The 16,978-nt window shown below is 46.3% G+C and overlaps 8 protein-coding genes across 8 annotated transcripts in view; 1 reads left to right on the top strand and 7 right to left on the bottom strand.

The window, feature by feature from the left end:
- RYa-R (RYamide receptor) overlaps positions 1 to 16,978 on the top strand; it is a 66,343-nt gene that overhangs the window by 7,636 nt on the left and 41,729 nt on the right. The window lies entirely within an intron of this gene.
- LOC108084902 (uncharacterized) lies at positions 84 to 2,231 on the bottom strand. The gene is made up of 3 exons (XM_017181296.3): positions 2,098 to 2,231; positions 1,746 to 2,022; positions 84 to 1,685 (listed from the first exon to the last, which is right to left on the bottom strand). The coding sequence occupies exons 1-3, from the start codon at positions 2,138 to 2,140 to the stop codon at positions 155 to 157; spliced, it is 1,851 nt and encodes a 616-aa protein (XP_017036785.1). The 5' UTR covers positions 2,141 to 2,231; the 3' UTR covers positions 84 to 154.
- Positions 3,093 to 4,359, bottom strand: LOC108084991 (phospholipase A1). Its single transcript, XM_017181417.2, has 2 exons — positions 4,226 to 4,359; positions 3,093 to 4,126 (listed from the first exon to the last, which is right to left on the bottom strand). Exons 1-2 carry the CDS (start codon positions 4,266 to 4,268, stop codon positions 3,153 to 3,155), a joined length of 1,017 nt encoding a protein of 338 aa, XP_017036906.1. The 5' UTR covers positions 4,269 to 4,359; the 3' UTR covers positions 3,093 to 3,152.
- LOC108084993 (phospholipase A1 VesT1.02-like) lies at positions 5,434 to 6,509 on the bottom strand. The gene is made up of 2 exons (XM_017181419.1): positions 6,470 to 6,509; positions 5,434 to 6,407 (listed from the first exon to the last, which is right to left on the bottom strand). Exons 1-2 carry the CDS (start codon positions 6,507 to 6,509, stop codon positions 5,434 to 5,436), a joined length of 1,014 nt encoding a protein of 337 aa, XP_017036908.1.
- Positions 6,947 to 8,106, bottom strand: LOC108084992 (phospholipase A1 VesT1.02). The gene is made up of 2 exons (XM_017181418.3): positions 8,048 to 8,106; positions 6,947 to 7,981 (listed from the first exon to the last, which is right to left on the bottom strand). The coding sequence occupies exons 1-2, from the start codon at positions 8,085 to 8,087 to the stop codon at positions 7,008 to 7,010; spliced, it is 1,014 nt and encodes a 337-aa protein (XP_017036907.1). The 5' UTR covers positions 8,088 to 8,106; the 3' UTR covers positions 6,947 to 7,007.
- Positions 8,583 to 9,755, bottom strand: LOC108084990 (phospholipase A1 VesT1.02). Its single transcript, XM_017181416.2, has 2 exons — positions 9,687 to 9,755; positions 8,583 to 9,627 (listed from the first exon to the last, which is right to left on the bottom strand). The coding sequence occupies exons 1-2, from the start codon at positions 9,724 to 9,726 to the stop codon at positions 8,645 to 8,647; spliced, it is 1,023 nt and encodes a 340-aa protein (XP_017036905.1). The 5' UTR covers positions 9,727 to 9,755; the 3' UTR covers positions 8,583 to 8,644.
- Positions 10,719 to 11,869, bottom strand: LOC108084988 (phospholipase A1 VesT1.02-like). The gene is made up of 2 exons (XM_017181414.1): positions 11,797 to 11,869; positions 10,719 to 11,738 (listed from the first exon to the last, which is right to left on the bottom strand). The coding sequence occupies exons 1-2, from the start codon at positions 11,834 to 11,836 to the stop codon at positions 10,753 to 10,755; spliced, it is 1,026 nt and encodes a 341-aa protein (XP_017036903.1). The 5' UTR covers positions 11,837 to 11,869; the 3' UTR covers positions 10,719 to 10,752.
- On the bottom strand, positions 13,083 to 14,218 carry LOC108084989 (pancreatic triacylglycerol lipase). The gene is made up of 2 exons (XM_017181415.3): positions 14,170 to 14,218; positions 13,083 to 14,111 (listed from the first exon to the last, which is right to left on the bottom strand). Exons 1-2 carry the CDS (start codon positions 14,207 to 14,209, stop codon positions 13,126 to 13,128), a joined length of 1,026 nt encoding a protein of 341 aa, XP_017036904.1. The 5' UTR covers positions 14,210 to 14,218; the 3' UTR covers positions 13,083 to 13,125.

Below are 16,978 nucleotides of genomic sequence, written 5' to 3'. Positions count from 1 at the left end.
AAGTAATTAAAATCTAAACGGTTTTAGCCACAAAATCGAACTTGGGCGTGTCCCCCTCAGCTTTAAATTGGTTTCAGCCAAAATGCGATATTGTTTTGATTTTATTGCAAACTTATCCACGCCCCTTTAGGGGGAGTTTCACAACTCGGAACTATTACTTGCTAACTTTGACGTTAACTAGGAACACATTGAAGATGAAGATGTTCTTGGTGCTGCCCGGCTTCGAGCTGTCGTCGACGTTGGGTGGGAGTGTGGGGGTCACAATTGGGAACCAGGTGGTGTTGGGAACTTCCGTGGTTGTTGTAGGCACATCAGTAGTGCTGGTTGGAACTGTGGGAATGGCTGTTGTTGTGGTGACCTCTTGGGGTTTTCCAGTTGTCGTGTCCTCCTCTGGGGCAACGGTGGTGTCATCCTCAGGAACAGTAGTGGTATCTTCCTCTGGAGCAGCAGTGGTGTCTTCCTCTGGAGAAGCAGTAGAGTCATCTTCTGGAACGGCTGTAGTATCTTCCTCGGGAGTAGCAGTGGTATCTTCCTCTGGAGAAGCAGTAGTTGAAGGAACCTCAGTGGGTCTAGAAGTTGTTGTTGGAATCTCGGTGGGCTTGGCAGTCGTAGTGGGAACAGCAGTGGTAGAAATCTCTTCGGGTTCTTCGGTGGTAGAAACATCCTCAGGGGCTGAAGTAGTGTCATCCTCTCCATCTCCGGGAGTCGTAGCTGTCGGCAACTCAGTAGGTTTAGCCGTGGTCGATGGAATTTCAGTGGGAGCAGCAGCCGTTGTGGAAACCTCCTCAGGTTCCCCGGTTGTCGAATCCTCCTCTGGTGCGGCAGTAGTTGTGGGCACCTCCGTGGGCTTGGCAGTAGTCGTAGGAGCATCAGTGGGTGCAGCAGTTGTTGTGGAAACCTCTTCCGGACCTTCAGTGGTGGTAGAACCAACTGGAGCAGCGGTGGTCTCTTCGCCTCCAGTATGAACTTCTCCATATCCATAAGGAGAAACCTTGTTTACAGGGACGTAGAAGATACCTTCGGCCACAAAGGTGTTCACAGAAGCACCCATGGCGATGGAGCTGAACCTATCTCCACAGGCGTTCTTATTGGCCTCCTGGTAAGTCTCGCAGGATTTCGAGGGGAAGTTGTTCCACAGGAGAGCCTCCACATAGTAGAGAACAGCACGGGTGTGGGAGCAGCTGCCGGTGACATCGATTCCGCATCCGGGCTGCGATCTACCACCGTTCATGTAAAAGGCTGCCTTGCCGATGGGCTGGGTGAATCCCAGGATCGCGCCGTTCGTCTGGATGGACTCCACGTAATTGGCATCGTCGCTGGACAAACGCTTCTCCGACTTGGAGTAGCTTATCAGGGGAGAGGCGGGGTCCAATCCCACGATCTTGCCCGCCTTTCCGGTGGTCAGTTGCTTGCCCGTGTGTCCGGCCACATGGGCGCCCAGACTGAAGCCCACAATTTCGAGGGTATCCAGGGACATGCCGTAACCGGTGACCAGGAAGTCCAAAAGGGCGGCCACTTTCTTGCCAGCACCCGGGGCACCGGCCACCGAGGTGGCGTATTCCAGAGAACGGCCGCGGGACCAGTCCACGGCGATCATGTTATAGTCTCCGTACTGGAACCAAGCGTCGGCAATCCTGGTGTTCACGCCATCCTTGTAGTTGGAGTTCCAGCCGTGAATAGTGATCCTGTGGAAAAATATTTTTAATTAAATTCAACTCCCGAGGAAAGAATTTTTTAAAGCTAACCTTGTGGGGTTTTGGGGGTTAAAGTAGGAGGCATCAATGGAGGACTTGGTGGCCTTGATCTCCTGTCCCGTGCTGGGGTTTTTCTGAGTGTACAGATAGAACTTGACGGTGTTGGTGGACAGACGGCCTTCCAATTGTTCCTGACCCTCGTAGAAGGCCAACTGACGCTCGGCATCCGCCCTGTTGACCCACCTTAGGCCGCCTTGCTTCTGCGGCACAAACCAGCCGTTGACGCCTGGGACTCGCAGCGCATGTTGGTCAACGGGCCAGGCGCTGGCTGGGAATGTCGGTTAGATTTCGAGCCTCAATTAGTTGCGGAAAGTTAGAAAGTTTTAGGGAGCAAAGTCTTTACCTGCTATCACGCAGGCCAGCAGCACAAGGAAGCACAATCTCATCGTGGAAGTTGAAGTTTCGGAATGGTCGAATGCCCGCACCTGGCGCTGCTATTTATACCTTTTTATAATTCTGAATAACGTGAATGGAAATCAAAATCTGCGCAGCAACAACAAGTGGGGTGATTAGATCCGTTCTAATCAGTGAGATTCCAATCCCTGGCACATAAAAAAAATATATATATTTACAAGAATATGACACTAGGGACTAAATTGGGAAAAAATAGGTAAAAGTGAAAGTTCTCTTTGCAGATTCATTTGTGGGATTCAAGGTATTTGTCTCAAAAGTACTTAATTTTACTAATATTCTGAAAATAGTATTACTTAATTATACTAATAATAAATGCTACTAAATAATTTTAAGAGACATTTTCCACACATTCATGTTGTTCCTAGGAGACTGCTTGCATTATGAAATAATAGCAATAATATAATATAATATATTAAGTGAAGTTAACTTCCTAAGTGAAAGTTACCTCTAAATATTATTTAGTGGCATTTTTATTAGTATGAAACTAAATATTATCTATAAAGATATGACACAATATTTATGTAGAGATTATCACCTTAAAGCTTACGGCTGCAAATAACAGAAATAAATGGAAGTTCCCTTTGCAGGTTCTTTACTAAAATTCTACGCATTACCATTGTTCGATTTAGGAATCGGTATCAGACTTATTTATAGATAGTACCTTTCCAGGAAATACTACTCTTTAAATCAGAAATATATTTCACCTTGTTGCGATGAATAATTAAGTTATCTCCTTTGCAGATTAGCCACACATATAGTAAAAAAACACCAAAACTAAAGGGAAAATCTGATAAAGAACTACTGTTTTCTGGCTAGCAAGCAGTGTCAAAGCTTCTCAAGCTTTTTAGCTATTATCAATTTTTACCCATTAAGGTGTCATACAGGCATAACCCTCCAAACTCGACAAAGCTATAATGCTAATGGTTACTGCTTTCGCTCACAGAGCTTTCACTCAATTTATTAGATTAAAAAGCGTAAGGGATCTTAGTTGCCCATGCCATAGGGAGCATCGCTGCGGACGGGAACGTAGTAGTCGCCGGCCACCATGTAGGCATTGGTGGTGGCTCCCATCTTGACGGTGCTGTAAGAGCTGCCGCACTCCTTGGACACCGCCGACTCGTAGTCGCCGCACCTCATAGTGGGGAAGTTGTTCTCGGTAACGGCCTCGGCGTAGTAGATCACCGATCGGCTGTGGGCGCAGGATCCGGTCAGGTCGACGCCGCAGCCGGGCTGGCTCTTGCCGCCGTTCGGGTAGAAGGCTCCCTTGCCGATGGGCTTCAGGAATCCCAGAGTTCCGCCGTTGGTCTGGATGGACTCCACGTAGTAGGCATCGGTGGAGCTAAGGCGCTTGTTGGGGGTATCGTAGCTGAAGAGGGGGAGGGCAGGGTCCAGACCGATGATGGTGTGCACCTGTCCATTCTTCACGTTCTTGCCGGCATAGCCAGAGACATGGGCGCCCAGGCTGTGACCAATAATCATGGTGTTATCCAGGTTCAAGCCGTGGTTGGTGCGCAGATGGTTAATCAGGGCGGCGACCTGCTCTCCGACACCGGGAACAGCCACCACGGAGGAGGCATAGTCCACGGAACGGGCACGTCCCCAGTCGACGGCAATCATGTTCATGTTTCCGTGGGTGAACCAGGCATCGCGAACACCGTAGTTGATGAACTCATCCTTGCTGGAGGACCAGCCGTGGATGGTGATACGGGTGGGGTTGTTGGGGTTGAAGTGGGAGCCTGAGATCGAGGAGGTCGAGGCAGTGATCACCTGGGGATCGTTGCGGTTCGACTGGGTGTACAGGTAGAAGGTCACGGGGTTCAGGACGTTGCGTCCCTCCATGCTGCTTTGGTCCTCCAAAAAGGCCTCGGCCACATCACGGTCCATCCACTCCATGCTGCCATCGGCCTTGGGCACATACCAGCCATTCTCACCGTTCTCACGAATCTCGACGGCGTTAACTGTAAGTAAGGAGAGCTGTAACTTGTATATTTATTCTATCTTTTTCTGATATATATGGATGTTCCAAAAATAGTTTCCTAAAATTGTGCTCTACTTACCCGCTAGGACGCAGAGAGCCAAAGCCAAAATCAGTTTCATCATTGCGCCAAAGTCAACTTCAACTAACAGTTGTGGGTGGCCCGAGGGCTCATTTATATGGATGGGCCTCGTCCGATGATGGTCCGATCCGAATCTCAGACATTTAGGAGCACTCCACTCGAGATTGGACGCCACTCAATACCAGTGCATCCTGATAAGGAGGCAGTAGAGGTGGTTATCGCGGGTTCGAAGAGCGGAACATGTGTTCCGGCAATCGGTCGTTGGTAATATGTCCATTTAGTTTTAATTTGGTGAACTGATTTATTTAGTAGCCGCGTGTAGGCCCTTTGAGCGTAAGTAGTTCACGTTCCAGATAGGCCAAACGGTAGCTGACGTGTGTCTTTATCATGGTCTTCGTGTGCTTAGATAGTCAATCAATCTGTCAAATTCTAATCGAAAAATTGCCTTTGTCATAACATCAGGACAGAATATAAAATTAATAATGTCGAAAACAGTTTAAAAGCAGATTGACAAGGTTTTTTTGTTGCTTTGCTTTTCTAGTCTTATTATTTATTGACTCAAGTCCTTAGGTATTAATCTCTAAGTACCAACACACCTGGGGAGGTATTTAAATAAAATATTATGTTAATCTTATGATGAGATGCCCGATTAACGAACTTATTAGCATACCTCAGTGACTTGCTAACGGGTCTAATCATAAATAGTGAGCTCATGCTTTTCCAAATATTATTATAATACAAAATTTATTCAAATAAATAATCAAAATTCATCACTGAAATACCCTTAACAATCAGCTGTACGTGTGATGAAAGGACCTCTTATCTTGACTATTCTAAAAATATTTAAAGAGTTTTGTTTTTGGTCAAACCCATTAGACATACAAATTTAAATTAAATATTTAATCAGCTTTACTTTTCATATAAACAAAGTATCATATATATAAAGCCTTCAGATCAATCAATCGTCAATCTCGTGATCGGGCTCGTGACTTGCTCGAAATGAATGGCGACTGTCCATGAATGGCGACTCGCCTGCCAAAAACAGGATGGGATGGGCCCGTCCTCATCCACTGACGTGCGAAGAGCCACTTGGGGTTTGATTAGAACCCCCTGAGACCCCTATCGCGATGCAGATAGACTGACACAAATAGACTTATTTTCGCTTTGATATATGTACATATATTTCATCGATGAGAGACCCACCCCTTCTATTCAATCTTGCCGAAGGGAGCCTTCGAGTTCACGGGCACGTAAAAGTCGCCCCCGACCATGTATGCATTGGTATCGGCACCCATGCGGACGCTGCTGTAGTTGGAGCCGCACTCCTTGGCCACTGCCCGCTCGTAGTCCTCGCACTTGATGCTCCCAAAGTTATCCTTGGTGACGGCCTCCACATAGTAGGTGACAGATCGCTGGTGGGAGCAGGATCCCGTGACATCCACCCCACAGCCCGGCTGCTTCTTGCCACCATTCGGGTAAAAGGAACCCTTGCCGATTGGCTTGAGGAAGCCCAGTTTGCCGCCGTTGGTCTGAATGGACTCCACATAAAAGGCGTCTTCGGTGGAGAGACGCTTGCTGGGTTTGTCGTAGCTGAAGAGAGGCATAGCGGGATCCAGGCCCACAATGGTGTGAATCCTCCGGTCGCCCACCTTTTTACCGGCATAACCAGCCACATGGGCTCCCAGGCTGTGGCCAATCACCTGGAGGCTGTCCAACGACATCTCGTGGTGCTCATGGAGGTAATCGATCATCTCGCCCACCTTGATTCCAGCTCCGGGAACGGCCATCACGGATGAGGCATACTCCACGGAAATGGCACGGGCCCAGTTGACCACGATTACGTTAAAGTCTCCCCGGGAGAGCCAGGCCTTGGTGATCTGCTTGTTCATGGCATCAGTGTAGCGTCCCTTCCAGCCATGGATCACAAAGCGAGTGCCATGGTTCTTGTCGAAGTGGGAGTCATCGATCGAGGCCCTTTCGGCTCTGATCTCCTTGCCCTCGGTGGGATTGTGCTTGGTGTACAGGTAGAAGGTAACGTCATTGGAACGACCTTCGATGGGTTTGCTGTTTTCGAGGAGATCCTCAGCCTCTTGCAAGTCCATCCACTGGAAACCACCGTCTTCTTGAGGGACAAGCCAACCATTTTCTCCATTGATGCGTTCCTCAATCGGAAGTGCATTTGCTGAAAATTAATAATTTTAGCTTTAATTGTTGCTTAATTATTTTGAATTTATTTAATTTTACCTGCTAAGAGCAAAGTAGCTAGAACTATAAACACTTGCATATTGGTATCTCGGGTAATTATGGTCTCTAGGAGCTGTTTACACAGAGCTTATATAGCCCGAGAAGGAAGCACTTGAGTATTTGCTTTTTTGGTAATTGATAATTCTAGGGAACCCCATTGGGATTCAAAAAAAGCGGGTTTTAAGGTTTCCAAATCATACGAGAGAAGTATATATAACTTAAAGCTTAATCTATATTTTAGGCTATTGATTGTTGAATAGGTTCGAAAAACCCAGTATACTTTAGTTTAGAGTACTTGAGCCCAATGATAGTGGCTGCTAAATTGTTGCCGAGTATCAGTTAACTAAGAGATAATTAAATTCGACTTGAAGTAAGAGCCGTAAGTTCTTCATTATTAATATTTACAAAGTCATAATTAATAATCAAGAGAATATCAAGCTAGCATGCTAAAATAAATAATAAAAAACAGATTTTACATATCTTATTCATGTTGTTAAACTTCTCACGTTGTTTTCTTTATTTATCAATGTCAAGTTTTTTATTCAATCTTGCCGAAGGGAGCCTCGCTGTTCACCGGAACGTAAAAGTCACCAGCCACCATGTAAGCATTGGTAACGGCTCCCATGCGAACGCCGCTGTAGGTAGAACCGCATTCATTGGCCACCGCTGCCTCATAATCATGGCATCGGATGCTTCCAAAGTTATCCTCGGATACAGCCTCCACATAGTAGGTCACAGATCGGCCATGAGAGCAGGTGCCATCAAGATCAGTGCCGCATCCTGGCTGCTTCTTGCCGCCATTCGGGTAAAAGGCACCGTTGCCAATGGGCTTGAGGAATCCCTTCAATCCTCCATTCGTCTGGATAGACTCCACGTAGAAGGCATCATCGGCGGACAGTCGCTTGTCAGGCTTGTCGTAGCTGAATAAAGGCAGGGCGGGATCGAGACCGATGATGGTGTGGACTCTCTGGTCACCCACTGTCTTGCCAGCATATCCGGCTACGTGTGCACCCAAACTGTGTCCTATGACGACCAGGCTCTCCAAGGACATGCCGTGATTTTCATGCAGATACTTGATCATCTCGCCGACCTTGGCTCCGGCTCCGGGAACAGCCAGAACAGATGAGGCGTAGTCCATGGAAATGGCACGGGCCCAGTTGACCACGATCACGTTATATTCTCCCTTTGAGAGCCACGCGCTGGTTATTCTGGTGTTCATCCTATCGGTGTATCGTCCGCCCCAGCCATGGATCACGAAGCGAGTGCCATGGTTCTTGTTGAAGTGGGAGTCCTCGATGGAGGCCTTCTCGGCAGTGATTTCTTTGCCCACAAGAGGGTTCTGCTTGGTGTAGAGATAGAAAGTGACTTCGTTGGAACGTCCTTCGATGGCTGGGCTATTTTCTAGGAGTGCTTCAGCTTCATTCAAATCAATCCACTGGAAACTGCCATCTGCCTGGGGAACAAGCCAGCCATTTTCGCCATTGATGCGTTCTTCAATGGGAAGAGCACTCACTAGGATTTTAGGGATATTTTTTTTAGATTGAATCACCTTTATTTTTCTTTTATGGGAGAACTCACCTGCCACCAGTAAGACTGCTAGAACCACAAACTCCTTCATATCTCAGCCGATTATGGTCTAAACCGGGCGATTTACTGAACTTATATAGGCTGTAAGTCTATTCATTATCTATAATCTATAATCTATTATTTTAAATCTATAAGCTGATAGCGTTCCTTATCTGCAAAATGTCGCTAAATATTAAGCTTATCTAAGGAAACTCCTAAATCCAACTCTTAATCTATGTGATAGATACGATAGCTTCTTGACTGCTCAAGTGCTTGTCAAATCCCAAAAGTACTTTAGATTTTAAGTACGTAAGCACTTCTTTAATGTCGATGGGAGGTTGTTTTGGGCTGAGTGGGAGGTAGCCAGGGAGATAAGAAGTAGAAAAGTCATTCACATTGTACAATAAATAATCTTTAACGTAATTGGATGAAATATTTTAAGAATTAAGCCCTTGCAGAAGGACTTCTTTAAGAACTAGACCACAGTGTAGCTTTCCCTTAAAGGAATTATCCCCTTCCCCACCTCTAAAACCCTCAAGAATATACATTCTTTTGGAGTATTCATTTGTGTATTTTATTTAGAAAACGAATAGTAGCAGGCAAAGCTTTCTATTCGATCTTGCCATAAGGAGCCTTGCTGTTCACGGGCACATAGAAGTCACCGTCGACCATGTAGGCATTGGTGATGGCTCCCATGCGGACGCTGCTGTAGTGAGAGCCGCACTCCTTGGCCACGGCCTTCTCGTAGTCCTCGCACTTGATGGTTCCGAAATTGTCCTCGCTGATGGCCTCGGCGTAATAGAGCACCGAGCGTCCGTGGGAGCAGGAGCCGGTGGCGTCCAGTCCGCAGCCGGGCTGGCTCTTGCCGCCATTGGGGTAGAAGGCTCCCTTGCCAATGGGCTTCAGGAAGCCCAGCTTTCCGCCGTTGGTCTGGATAGACTCTACATAGTGGGCATCATCGGTGGACAGACGCTTGTTGGGCTTGTCGTAGCTGAAGAGGGGCAGGGCGGGGTCCAGACCCACAATGGTGTGAATCTTCCGGTCGCCCACCTTCTTACCGGCATAACCGGCCACATGGGCTCCCAGGCTGTGGCCAATGACCTCCAGGCTGTCGTAGGACATGCCGTGGCTGTCGTGCAGGTACTTGATCATCTCACCGACCTTGCCACCGGCTCCGGGAACGGCCAGGACAGAGGAGGCATAGTCCACGGAACGTGCACGGGCCCAGTCGACAACGATCACATTGTAGTCGCCCTTGGACAGCCAGGCCTTGGTGATCCTGGTGTTCATGTCATCGGTGTACTTCTGGGTCCAGCCGTGGATCACGAAACGGGTGCCGTGATCCTTGTTGAAGTGGGAGGCCTCGACGGAGCCGGACTTGGCCTTGATCTCCTTGCCGCTGGTGGGGTTCGACTTGGTGTACAGGTAGAAGTTGACGGCGTTGGTGCTGATGCGGCCCTCCATCTGGGCGCCGTTGGCCATCAGCTCCTCGGCATCCTGCATCTCCATCCACTCAAAGCTGCCGTCAAGCTTGGGGATGAACCAGCCATTCACGCCATTCACGCGCTCCTCCTCAATGGGGAGAGAGCTCACTGGAAGAGAGGTCCTTAAGGGTTAGGATCAGAGTGTCAATCGTTGAGCCACCACTCACCTGCTGCCAATAAAGCTGCTAGGACAATAAACACCTTCATCTTGGGGTCTCGCACAATTGTGTGGTGTGCAGAGTCGGTTGGGGGCGCCTTTTATAGCACGAAAGTAATCACCTTTTAATATCAGTAAACACTTGAGCGGTGAGCAGTGGGCAGGTGATGAGATAGGACCGATACTGTGATTAGAACACAAAAACTCCGGGTACTTGGGGTACTTTGGGTACTTTGGGTACTCTGATAGCACACGCTTTTCTCCAGCGCCGTTGATAAGCGGGGAACTTAAGGAGCCGCCAGTGGCACTTGCATCTAAAAGGTAGATAAGGTTCAGGGTCGTGATCCTGAACTTATGGGGAAAAGTACCTCGTAAACTTTAAATATTTATTAGTTATTAAAAAAATTAAAATCTCGATAGATTATTAGCGACTCCCTTAAAACCTTTTTGACAATATGTCAAAGAACTAGACTATACAGCCAAAGAAATCCAAGAGTGTGGTCAATTGCAGTAATAAATGTCAATAAACTGCTAATGACGAAGTCTGCCCGAGTGGCTGGCTGATTCGCTTTAATTTATAGCTCTCTTGGCTGGGCAAGGCGAAGGTTTATTATGGCCCGGCTTGATCCGATAAAGAAGTTCATTGAAGAAACGATACAAGGCGATTCCTGACCTCATTTTCCGCCGGGTGACAAATACGAAATTTATTTTACGTTGTAGTTAGTCAAGGTCTTGTGGTTCGAGGGGGTATTTAGAAGTCACAATTCAGAGGGTTTTTAATGGGAATGGAATATCACAGTATTGTCTAGCCTTCTTTTGATGGATGATACCATAAATCTCAATTGTTCTTTTGTTGACGTTATTTAAATAGATTTATTGGGATGCTGGCTAAGCACTTGCGAATTATTACTATGTGTTATTTATGTGTCTTCTTGTAGAGGGGTTAATATTCTAACCACTCGAAAGAGTTGCACAGAAATTATAAGCTATATATGTACCTTAAAACGAGCAAATTTAACCCCAAGTTATAAACCGTAACCAGTATGTTTATCAATTGATTTATTTTTTTTGATCAGTTAGTTAATCACGCCGAAGGGCGCCTTGGAGTTCACTGGAACGTAGAAGTCGCCGGCCACCATGTAGGCGTTGGTATCAGCGCCCATGCGGACACCGCTGTAGGTGGAACCGCACTCGTTGGCCACGGCCTCCTGGTAGTCGCCACACTTTATGCTTGCAAAGTTGTCCTCGGCCACAGCCTCGGCATAGTAGGTGGTGGAGCGACCGTGGGAGCAGGCACCAGTCACGTCCAGAGTGCAGCCGGGCTGGGTCTTTCCGCCGTTGGGGTAAAAGGCACCCTTGCCGATGGGCTGCAGGAAACCGAGGTTTCCGCCGTTGGTCTGAATGGACTCCACATAGTAGGCATCCTCGGAGTTTAGGCGCTTGTTGGGCTTGTTGTAGCTGAAGAGGGGAAGGGCAGGGTCCAGACCCACAATGGTGTGAACCTGTCCGTTGGTGTTCTTGCCAGCATAGCCAGCGACGTGGGCGCCCAGGCTGTGACCAATCACGTAAAGGTTACCCAAATCCATGCCGTAGTTGTCAACCAGGAAGTTGATCATTTTAGCGACCTTCTTGCCGGTGGAGCCGACGGCCATGACAGAGGTGGCGTAGTCCACGGAACGGGCACGGGCCCAGTCGACGACGATCACGTTGTAGTCTCCCTTGGAGAGCCAGGCACTGCGGATGTCCTTGTTCATGCTGGCGGTGTAGCTCTGGGTCCAGCCGTGGATCACGAAGCGGGTGGGATGAGCGGCATTGAAGTTGGAGGCATCCACCGACTTGGTGGTGGTGGTGATCTTCTTGCCCTTGGTGGGATTAGAGGAGGTGTACAGGTAGAACTTGACGGGCACGGTTGTCAGGCCACGGCTTTCCAGCATCTCAGCTTCCTCCATCCACTTCTCGGCGACATCCATGTCCACCCACTCGAAGGAGCCGTCCTCCTGGGGAACGTACCAGCCGTTCTCCCCATTGACGCGCTCGGATTCCGCCAGAGGATAGGCCGAAGCTGGAGGGGATTACTATTAGTAATTGGAAGGTTCTAAGGGATTGGTTAGAGGACTCACCGGCCAAAGCACAGAGTGCCAGAATCAGGAAAGTCTTCATGTTGCAGTAGAGTGTCCCCAACTGATGGCTGGCCAGTGCGTGGAGGGGCTCTTTTATAGGTGCGATCGCGTCTCAAGGTGGCCCACTTATCGGCGCGCGATAAGATCGCCGCCCGGGAGGCACATTCAAATTAATCAGATAATTCTTTTTTTTTGGAACTAGATGGACATTTATCTGCTGATTGCCTTTTCAATTGCGCCATTTGCGGTTGAACTCTCGAGTGTGGTCGCAGCTGAAAGGCATGCTTGTAATACCTGAAATCTGATGGAATCCCATGGAATCCAATGGAATCCGCTGTAAGGGAGCACGAGTCATGAATCACTTGTTGTTGCCTCTGTCACCTATCGATTACAGTAGGAGGTGGCGCACTCGAAAGACCCCTTAATCGCCTGTAAGTCGGCCTGAGTGGGCTTAATTGTAGGTATCATTAAATGGGCATTTTAACACTTGACTGCATTCCTGTTTTCTGCGGCTTCCGTTTGTTATCTTGGTCAGATAGTGGAGTGTAATCTACGGGCTTTTCGTTTAATAGTTACGTGGGGTAAACAGGCAGCCGGCAGGTGGAAAGAGCCCACCTTGTTTACGTTCTTTTGATTGAGGATTTCCATAATCTTTAACGGAAGTTATCGCTGTGCGTTAATCGAAAAATGAGGCATACTTTTGGGGATTATAAGAAGTGAGCATTCCAGGTTAAAGAGTTTGTATAAACAGATCGACGCACGTCGCGTAACACCCCGTGTTTTTCTTATCGAGTCCATCTTAGGTTAAAGCCGCCCCCCTCCAACACTATGGCTTTAAGCACGTCTTCTTGGCAACGTCTTAGCTGGCTAATACACTTTCCAACTATAAATTTCTTCATTAAAACCGTATTTTTTTATAAGTCCAAATCTAGTATCTAGTATATTTTAAGTAGATCTATCGATTTTCGCGGCAATAAAGTAGCTTATGCATTATTCTAATGCATTAAAGAGTATCTTGCTCGCACTAGTGTAGAACGCTATAGCGCTGTCAAGTCTTTAATTATAATAATAATATTACTTTTATTGTTTATTATTAGCTAGGGATTATACAACCCGGTATTATATTTGTTTAACTTAAAATACATTTTAAGAAGGTAGAAAATCGCTTTGCTATATGATAAGGTAACATGTTGATTATCTTATCTAGACAGATAACTCCTAGTGAGACTAGAAACATCTTCTTAATGGAATCAATAATTACAACCCACTCACACATAAACCAAATATACATATTATCATTAATCGTTATATTTATTAATTGTCAAACGCTTAGTTAATCATGCCGAAGGGCGCCTTGGAGTTCACTGGCACGTAGAAGTCACCGGCCACCATGTAGGCGTTGGTATCAGCGCCCATGCGAACGCTGCTGTAGCTGGAGCCACAGGACTTGGCCACGGCCTCCTCGTAGTCGCCGCACTTCATGGATCCAAAGTTGTCCTTGGCCACAGCCTCGGCGTAGTAGGTGGTGGAACGTCCATGGGAGCAAGCGCCGGTCACGTCCAAGGGGCAGCCGGGCTGGGTCTGACCGCCGTTGGGGTAGAAGGCTCCCTTGCCAATGGGCTTCAGGAATCCAAGGGTTCCGCCGTTGGTCTGAATGGACTCCACATAGTAGGCATCCTCGGAGTTTAGGCGCTTGTTGGGCTTGTTGTAGCTGAAGAGGGGAAGGGCAGGGTCCAGACCCACAATGGTGTGAACCTGTCCGTCGGTGTTCTTGCCAGCATAGCCAGCGACGTGGGCGCCCAGGCTGTGACCGATGACGTACAGGTCTCCCAGATTCATGCCGTGGTTGTCCTTCAGGAAGTTGATCATCTTGGCGACCTTCTTGCCGGTGGAGCCGACGGCCATGACAGAGGTGGCGTAGTCCACGGAACGAGCACGGGCCCAGTCCACAATGATGATGTTGTAGTCGCCGTGGGAGAGGAAGGCGTTGCGGATGTCCTTGTTCATGCTGTTGACGTAGCTCTGGGTCCAGCCGTGGATCACGAAGCGGGTGGGATGAGCGGCATTGAAGTTGGAGGCATCCACCGACTTGGTGGTGGTGGTGATCTTCTTGCCCTTGGTGGGATTAGAGGAGGTGTACAGGTAAAATTTGACGGGCACGGTTGTCAGGCCACGGCTTTCCAGCATCTCAGCTTCCTCCATCCACTCCTCGGCGACGTCCATGTCCACCCACTCGAAGGTGCCGTCCAACTGGGGAACGTACCAGCCGTTCTCGCCGTTGACACGCTCGGATTCCTCCAGAGCATAGGCCGAAGCTGGAGGGGATAACTGTTAACCATTGGATGGTTCTGAGGGATTGGTTAGAGCACTTACCGGCCAGCGCAAAGATTGCTAAAATCAGGAAAGTCTTCATATTGTAGCAGAGCCCACAACTGATAGCCAACCTTTCGCTGGGGGCTCTTATATAGCTCTCGGGGTGGTCGACTTATCGGCGGCCGTTCAGATCGGATAGCACTACTTTGGCTGACTTGGAGGTATGGGAGCTAGACACATTTAAATTAATCTGATAAGTTGGCCCAGTGCAAGTGCTTTTTTTGGGAACTCCGAATCTGATGGACATTTATCTACTGATTGGCATTTCAATGGGACAGCTGTAGGAAATATATGGTATAGTAGAGGTTTAGACCGATACGCATTTAATTTATGGGTTCTTAAAGGAGTCTAGTAAGGGTTTGTGTGGCGCAGAGATTTTGAAATATTTTATAGGTAGGTTATTTTATTTTGGTTTGGAAAAAAGAGATAATAAAATATATAAAATTAGAAAACAATAATATTAGAGGATTCCTGCTTTCATTTTGTACTACAATCGACTTAAATCTACTTTAACATTTTTATATACTTTATAATTAATGCTTTTACGGTGTTTATAAAATTCAAAAAGTAGAGTCTACTAATAAATTATTTAAGCAAGAAAATAATATTGGTTAATTTATTAGTGCTTTTATTCGGTACTAAGAGCTGCTTAAATTAATTTATATTTACGGGAAGGCTTAACTTAATACACAAAAAATAAGTTGATTTATAATATATTTGGAAAAAACATTTATCAACTTAAAAATTTGCATATATTTTTAAAAATATCTCATTGGTTCTTCCCTTTAAAATAAGCAGAACTTTTTGTAATAGCCACCCGTAATTATATTTTAAATAAAATGTAAATAGAAATGAGATAATATTAATTGAGCTTTTTACTGCGCTTTCAAGTAGTCATTAAAATCGCTGCCTACTCTGCGGCATTTACCTTTTTAAGGGACCCCGCCTGCCACAGTTAATCATCCATCGGCCATCATCGAGGGATTAATTCAATTAATAACGCAAATATGAACACGAACGAAGACCGCAGGCCTCCCACGACTTTTCAGTTTATTATATTTACGAGGGGCATTGCCTTTGTGGACACAGGCCCTCAACAAAGCCGCAGAAGTGGGGGCAGGAGGAGCCCACCAAAAACCCGATGGCAGATTCAATGAACATTTTCGAATTAATCGCATTTGGAAAAAGTGTCGCATTTCGCCACGCGGCACGTGTCCTCCTGCTTCTCCTGATTAAGCAAATTAAATGAAAACAGCAGGATATTTTGCAATGGAATCACTCCCCACCTCTCATCGTATAATTTCTAGGAATTATGTCACCCGAGTGGCCTTAAAAGCCACCAGGCAATTCAAGGTCTTAAATCGCATTTGTCGACCCGCTTCCAGCCACAAATCACTGGCCAAAACCACACACCATATATATGTAAGATGAGGTAGGAAGCTCTCTGCCTTTAGGCAGCAATAAAATTCAATTTCACACAGGAGCCCCGCAAGAAACAATAAACTTGTCAGCCCATAAATAAGGACAAGAGCCAAATAAAATTGTTCTTTTTTTACTGTTGTGGTTTTTGGAGCAAGGTGAAGGTCAAGCAAGGCCCATATCTGTCTGGGGTGCTCCAAAGCGCTCCGAAAAATATCCTATCATATGATTAGCTGCGGGAATCTCAAGTAGGGAGTCGAGTCCCGCCGGCTCCACATACTCAGCCCGAAATACTTCGCATACTCGGGGACTAATTGGGCCACAAGGAAAACGCACACAAGAGCCGCCCGCCGAGCAAAATGGTTTCCTATTTAAATACCAACGGGGGGTGATGGGTGGTAACTTTCTGCAACTACAATTTATCCTATATATATGTAATATAATATATATGCAATATAATGTACTCGGTTGTAGGGGCTGTTGACTCTTGACGGCTGCTCATTAATTATAATTACAAATATGCCACAAAAAGTGACAGAAATGCTTCTACTGACTTGAGATATTTGTGAGGTTGCACTGCGAGAAATGTCAACACAATTAGTCATGGTTCTTATCAAAATGTGCGTCAGAATGATAGTTTAAATATGCCTTAATCAGTTAATACCAATGAACTCTTTATAATAAAAAAACAAAATAGCAAAACAAGTTCTTAAGAAAAGATTAAGTTTATGATTAAAAAATACTTTAAACTGCTTACTAACTGTATTAATATACATATTTTAAAGGAAGATGATTAATATCACACTTACTATATCTAGTTTCTTCATCTAGTTTTTTTTTAGGATTTCTTGTACTTACAGAACTTTTATTGGAAACTTTCATTATTAAACTTTAACCCTTTTTCTTCGAGTGAAGACCTCGTCAAACGATTGAGGCAGTCATAAATGTCATACCAACAAAATGACAAATATTGCCGGAAGAGTTCTCTTGGTTTTTGGCTTTAAGTCAAAGATGTTTTGTTGGTTTTTGGCTGAGCAAATATTTGGTTGCAACGTTCCTCAGGAGGAAGGAGGAGCCTTTTAAGGCATTCGGAGAGCAGCTGGATACCAGAGAATGATGCCCCGTTTTAACTTTATTTAAGTTAAATTCTATTTTCCGGACGAAAGGCTTTCTAGCTTTCCGAAAAATTTTCCGCCTTCGTAATCCTAGGCTTTCTTTTAAATGCATTTCTCGCTCGCCTTTTTTACAGCACTTTTTCGCTCGCTTGAGGGAAAATTGAATTTATGAAATAACATTTTTGGCTACCTGTTCTCTTTTTGGGGAGTTGGAAGGAAAAGGCCTCTCGCGGGCTCAGCCTAAAAGCCCGCTAAACAAAATTACGGCGCCAACT

This window comes from Drosophila kikkawai, chromosome 3R (assembly GCF_030179895.1).
Source record: "Drosophila kikkawai strain 14028-0561.14 chromosome 3R, DkikHiC1v2, whole genome shotgun sequence".
In the NCBI taxonomy this organism is placed as follows: domain Eukaryota; kingdom Metazoa; phylum Arthropoda; class Insecta; order Diptera; family Drosophilidae; genus Drosophila; species Drosophila kikkawai.
The sequence above is the reverse complement of the archived record's forward strand: the minus strand, read 5'-3'. Positions and strand labels throughout refer to the sequence as shown.

Excerpts from the sequence above, each read along its gene's own strand:
- LOC108084902 (XM_017181296.3), bottom strand. The coding sequence starts at position 2,140 with ATGAGATTGTGCTTCCTTGTGCTGCTGGCCTGCGTGATAGCAG. Across the intron at positions 2,023-2,097 it reads GCTGGCCTGCGTGATAGCAG|CCAGCGCCTGGCCCGTTGAC; the intron begins GTAAAGACTTTG and ends CGACATTCCCAG. Across the intron at positions 1,686-1,745 it reads AACCCCCAAAACCCCACAAG|GATCACTATTCACGGCTGGA; the intron begins GTTAGCTTTAAA and ends ATTTTTCCACAG.
- LOC108084991 (XM_017181417.2), bottom strand. The coding sequence starts at position 4,268 with ATGATGAAACTGATTTTGGCTTTGGCTCTCTGCGTCCTAGCGG. Across the intron at positions 4,127-4,225 it reads GGCTCTCTGCGTCCTAGCGG|TTAACGCCGTCGAGATTCGT; the intron begins GTAAGTAGAGCA and ends CCTTACTTACAG.
- LOC108084993 (XM_017181419.1), bottom strand. The coding sequence starts at position 6,509 with ATGCAAGTGTTTATAGTTCTAGCTACTTTGCTCTTAGCAG. Across the intron at positions 6,408-6,469 it reads AGCTACTTTGCTCTTAGCAG|CAAATGCACTTCCGATTGAG; the intron begins GTAAAATTAAAT and ends ATTAATTTTCAG.
- LOC108084992 (XM_017181418.3), bottom strand. The coding sequence starts at position 8,087 with ATGAAGGAGTTTGTGGTTCTAGCAGTCTTACTGGTGGCAG. Across the intron at positions 7,982-8,047 it reads AGCAGTCTTACTGGTGGCAG|TGAGTGCTCTTCCCATTGAA; the intron begins GTGAGTTCTCCC and ends CTAAAATCCTAG.
- LOC108084990 (XM_017181416.2), bottom strand. The coding sequence starts at position 9,726 with ATGAAGGTGTTTATTGTCCTAGCAGCTTTATTGGCAGCAG. Across the intron at positions 9,628-9,686 it reads AGCAGCTTTATTGGCAGCAG|TGAGCTCTCTCCCCATTGAG; the intron begins GTGAGTGGTGGC and ends CCTCTCTTCCAG.
- LOC108084988 (XM_017181414.1), bottom strand. The coding sequence starts at position 11,836 with ATGAAGACTTTCCTGATTCTGGCACTCTGTGCTTTGGCCG. Across the intron at positions 11,739-11,796 it reads GGCACTCTGTGCTTTGGCCG|CTTCGGCCTATCCTCTGGCG; the intron begins GTGAGTCCTCTA and ends AATCCCCTCCAG.
- LOC108084989 (XM_017181415.3), bottom strand. The coding sequence starts at position 14,209 with ATGAAGACTTTCCTGATTTTAGCAATCTTTGCGCTGGCCG. Across the intron at positions 14,112-14,169 it reads AGCAATCTTTGCGCTGGCCG|CTTCGGCCTATGCTCTGGAG; the intron begins GTAAGTGCTCTA and ends TATCCCCTCCAG.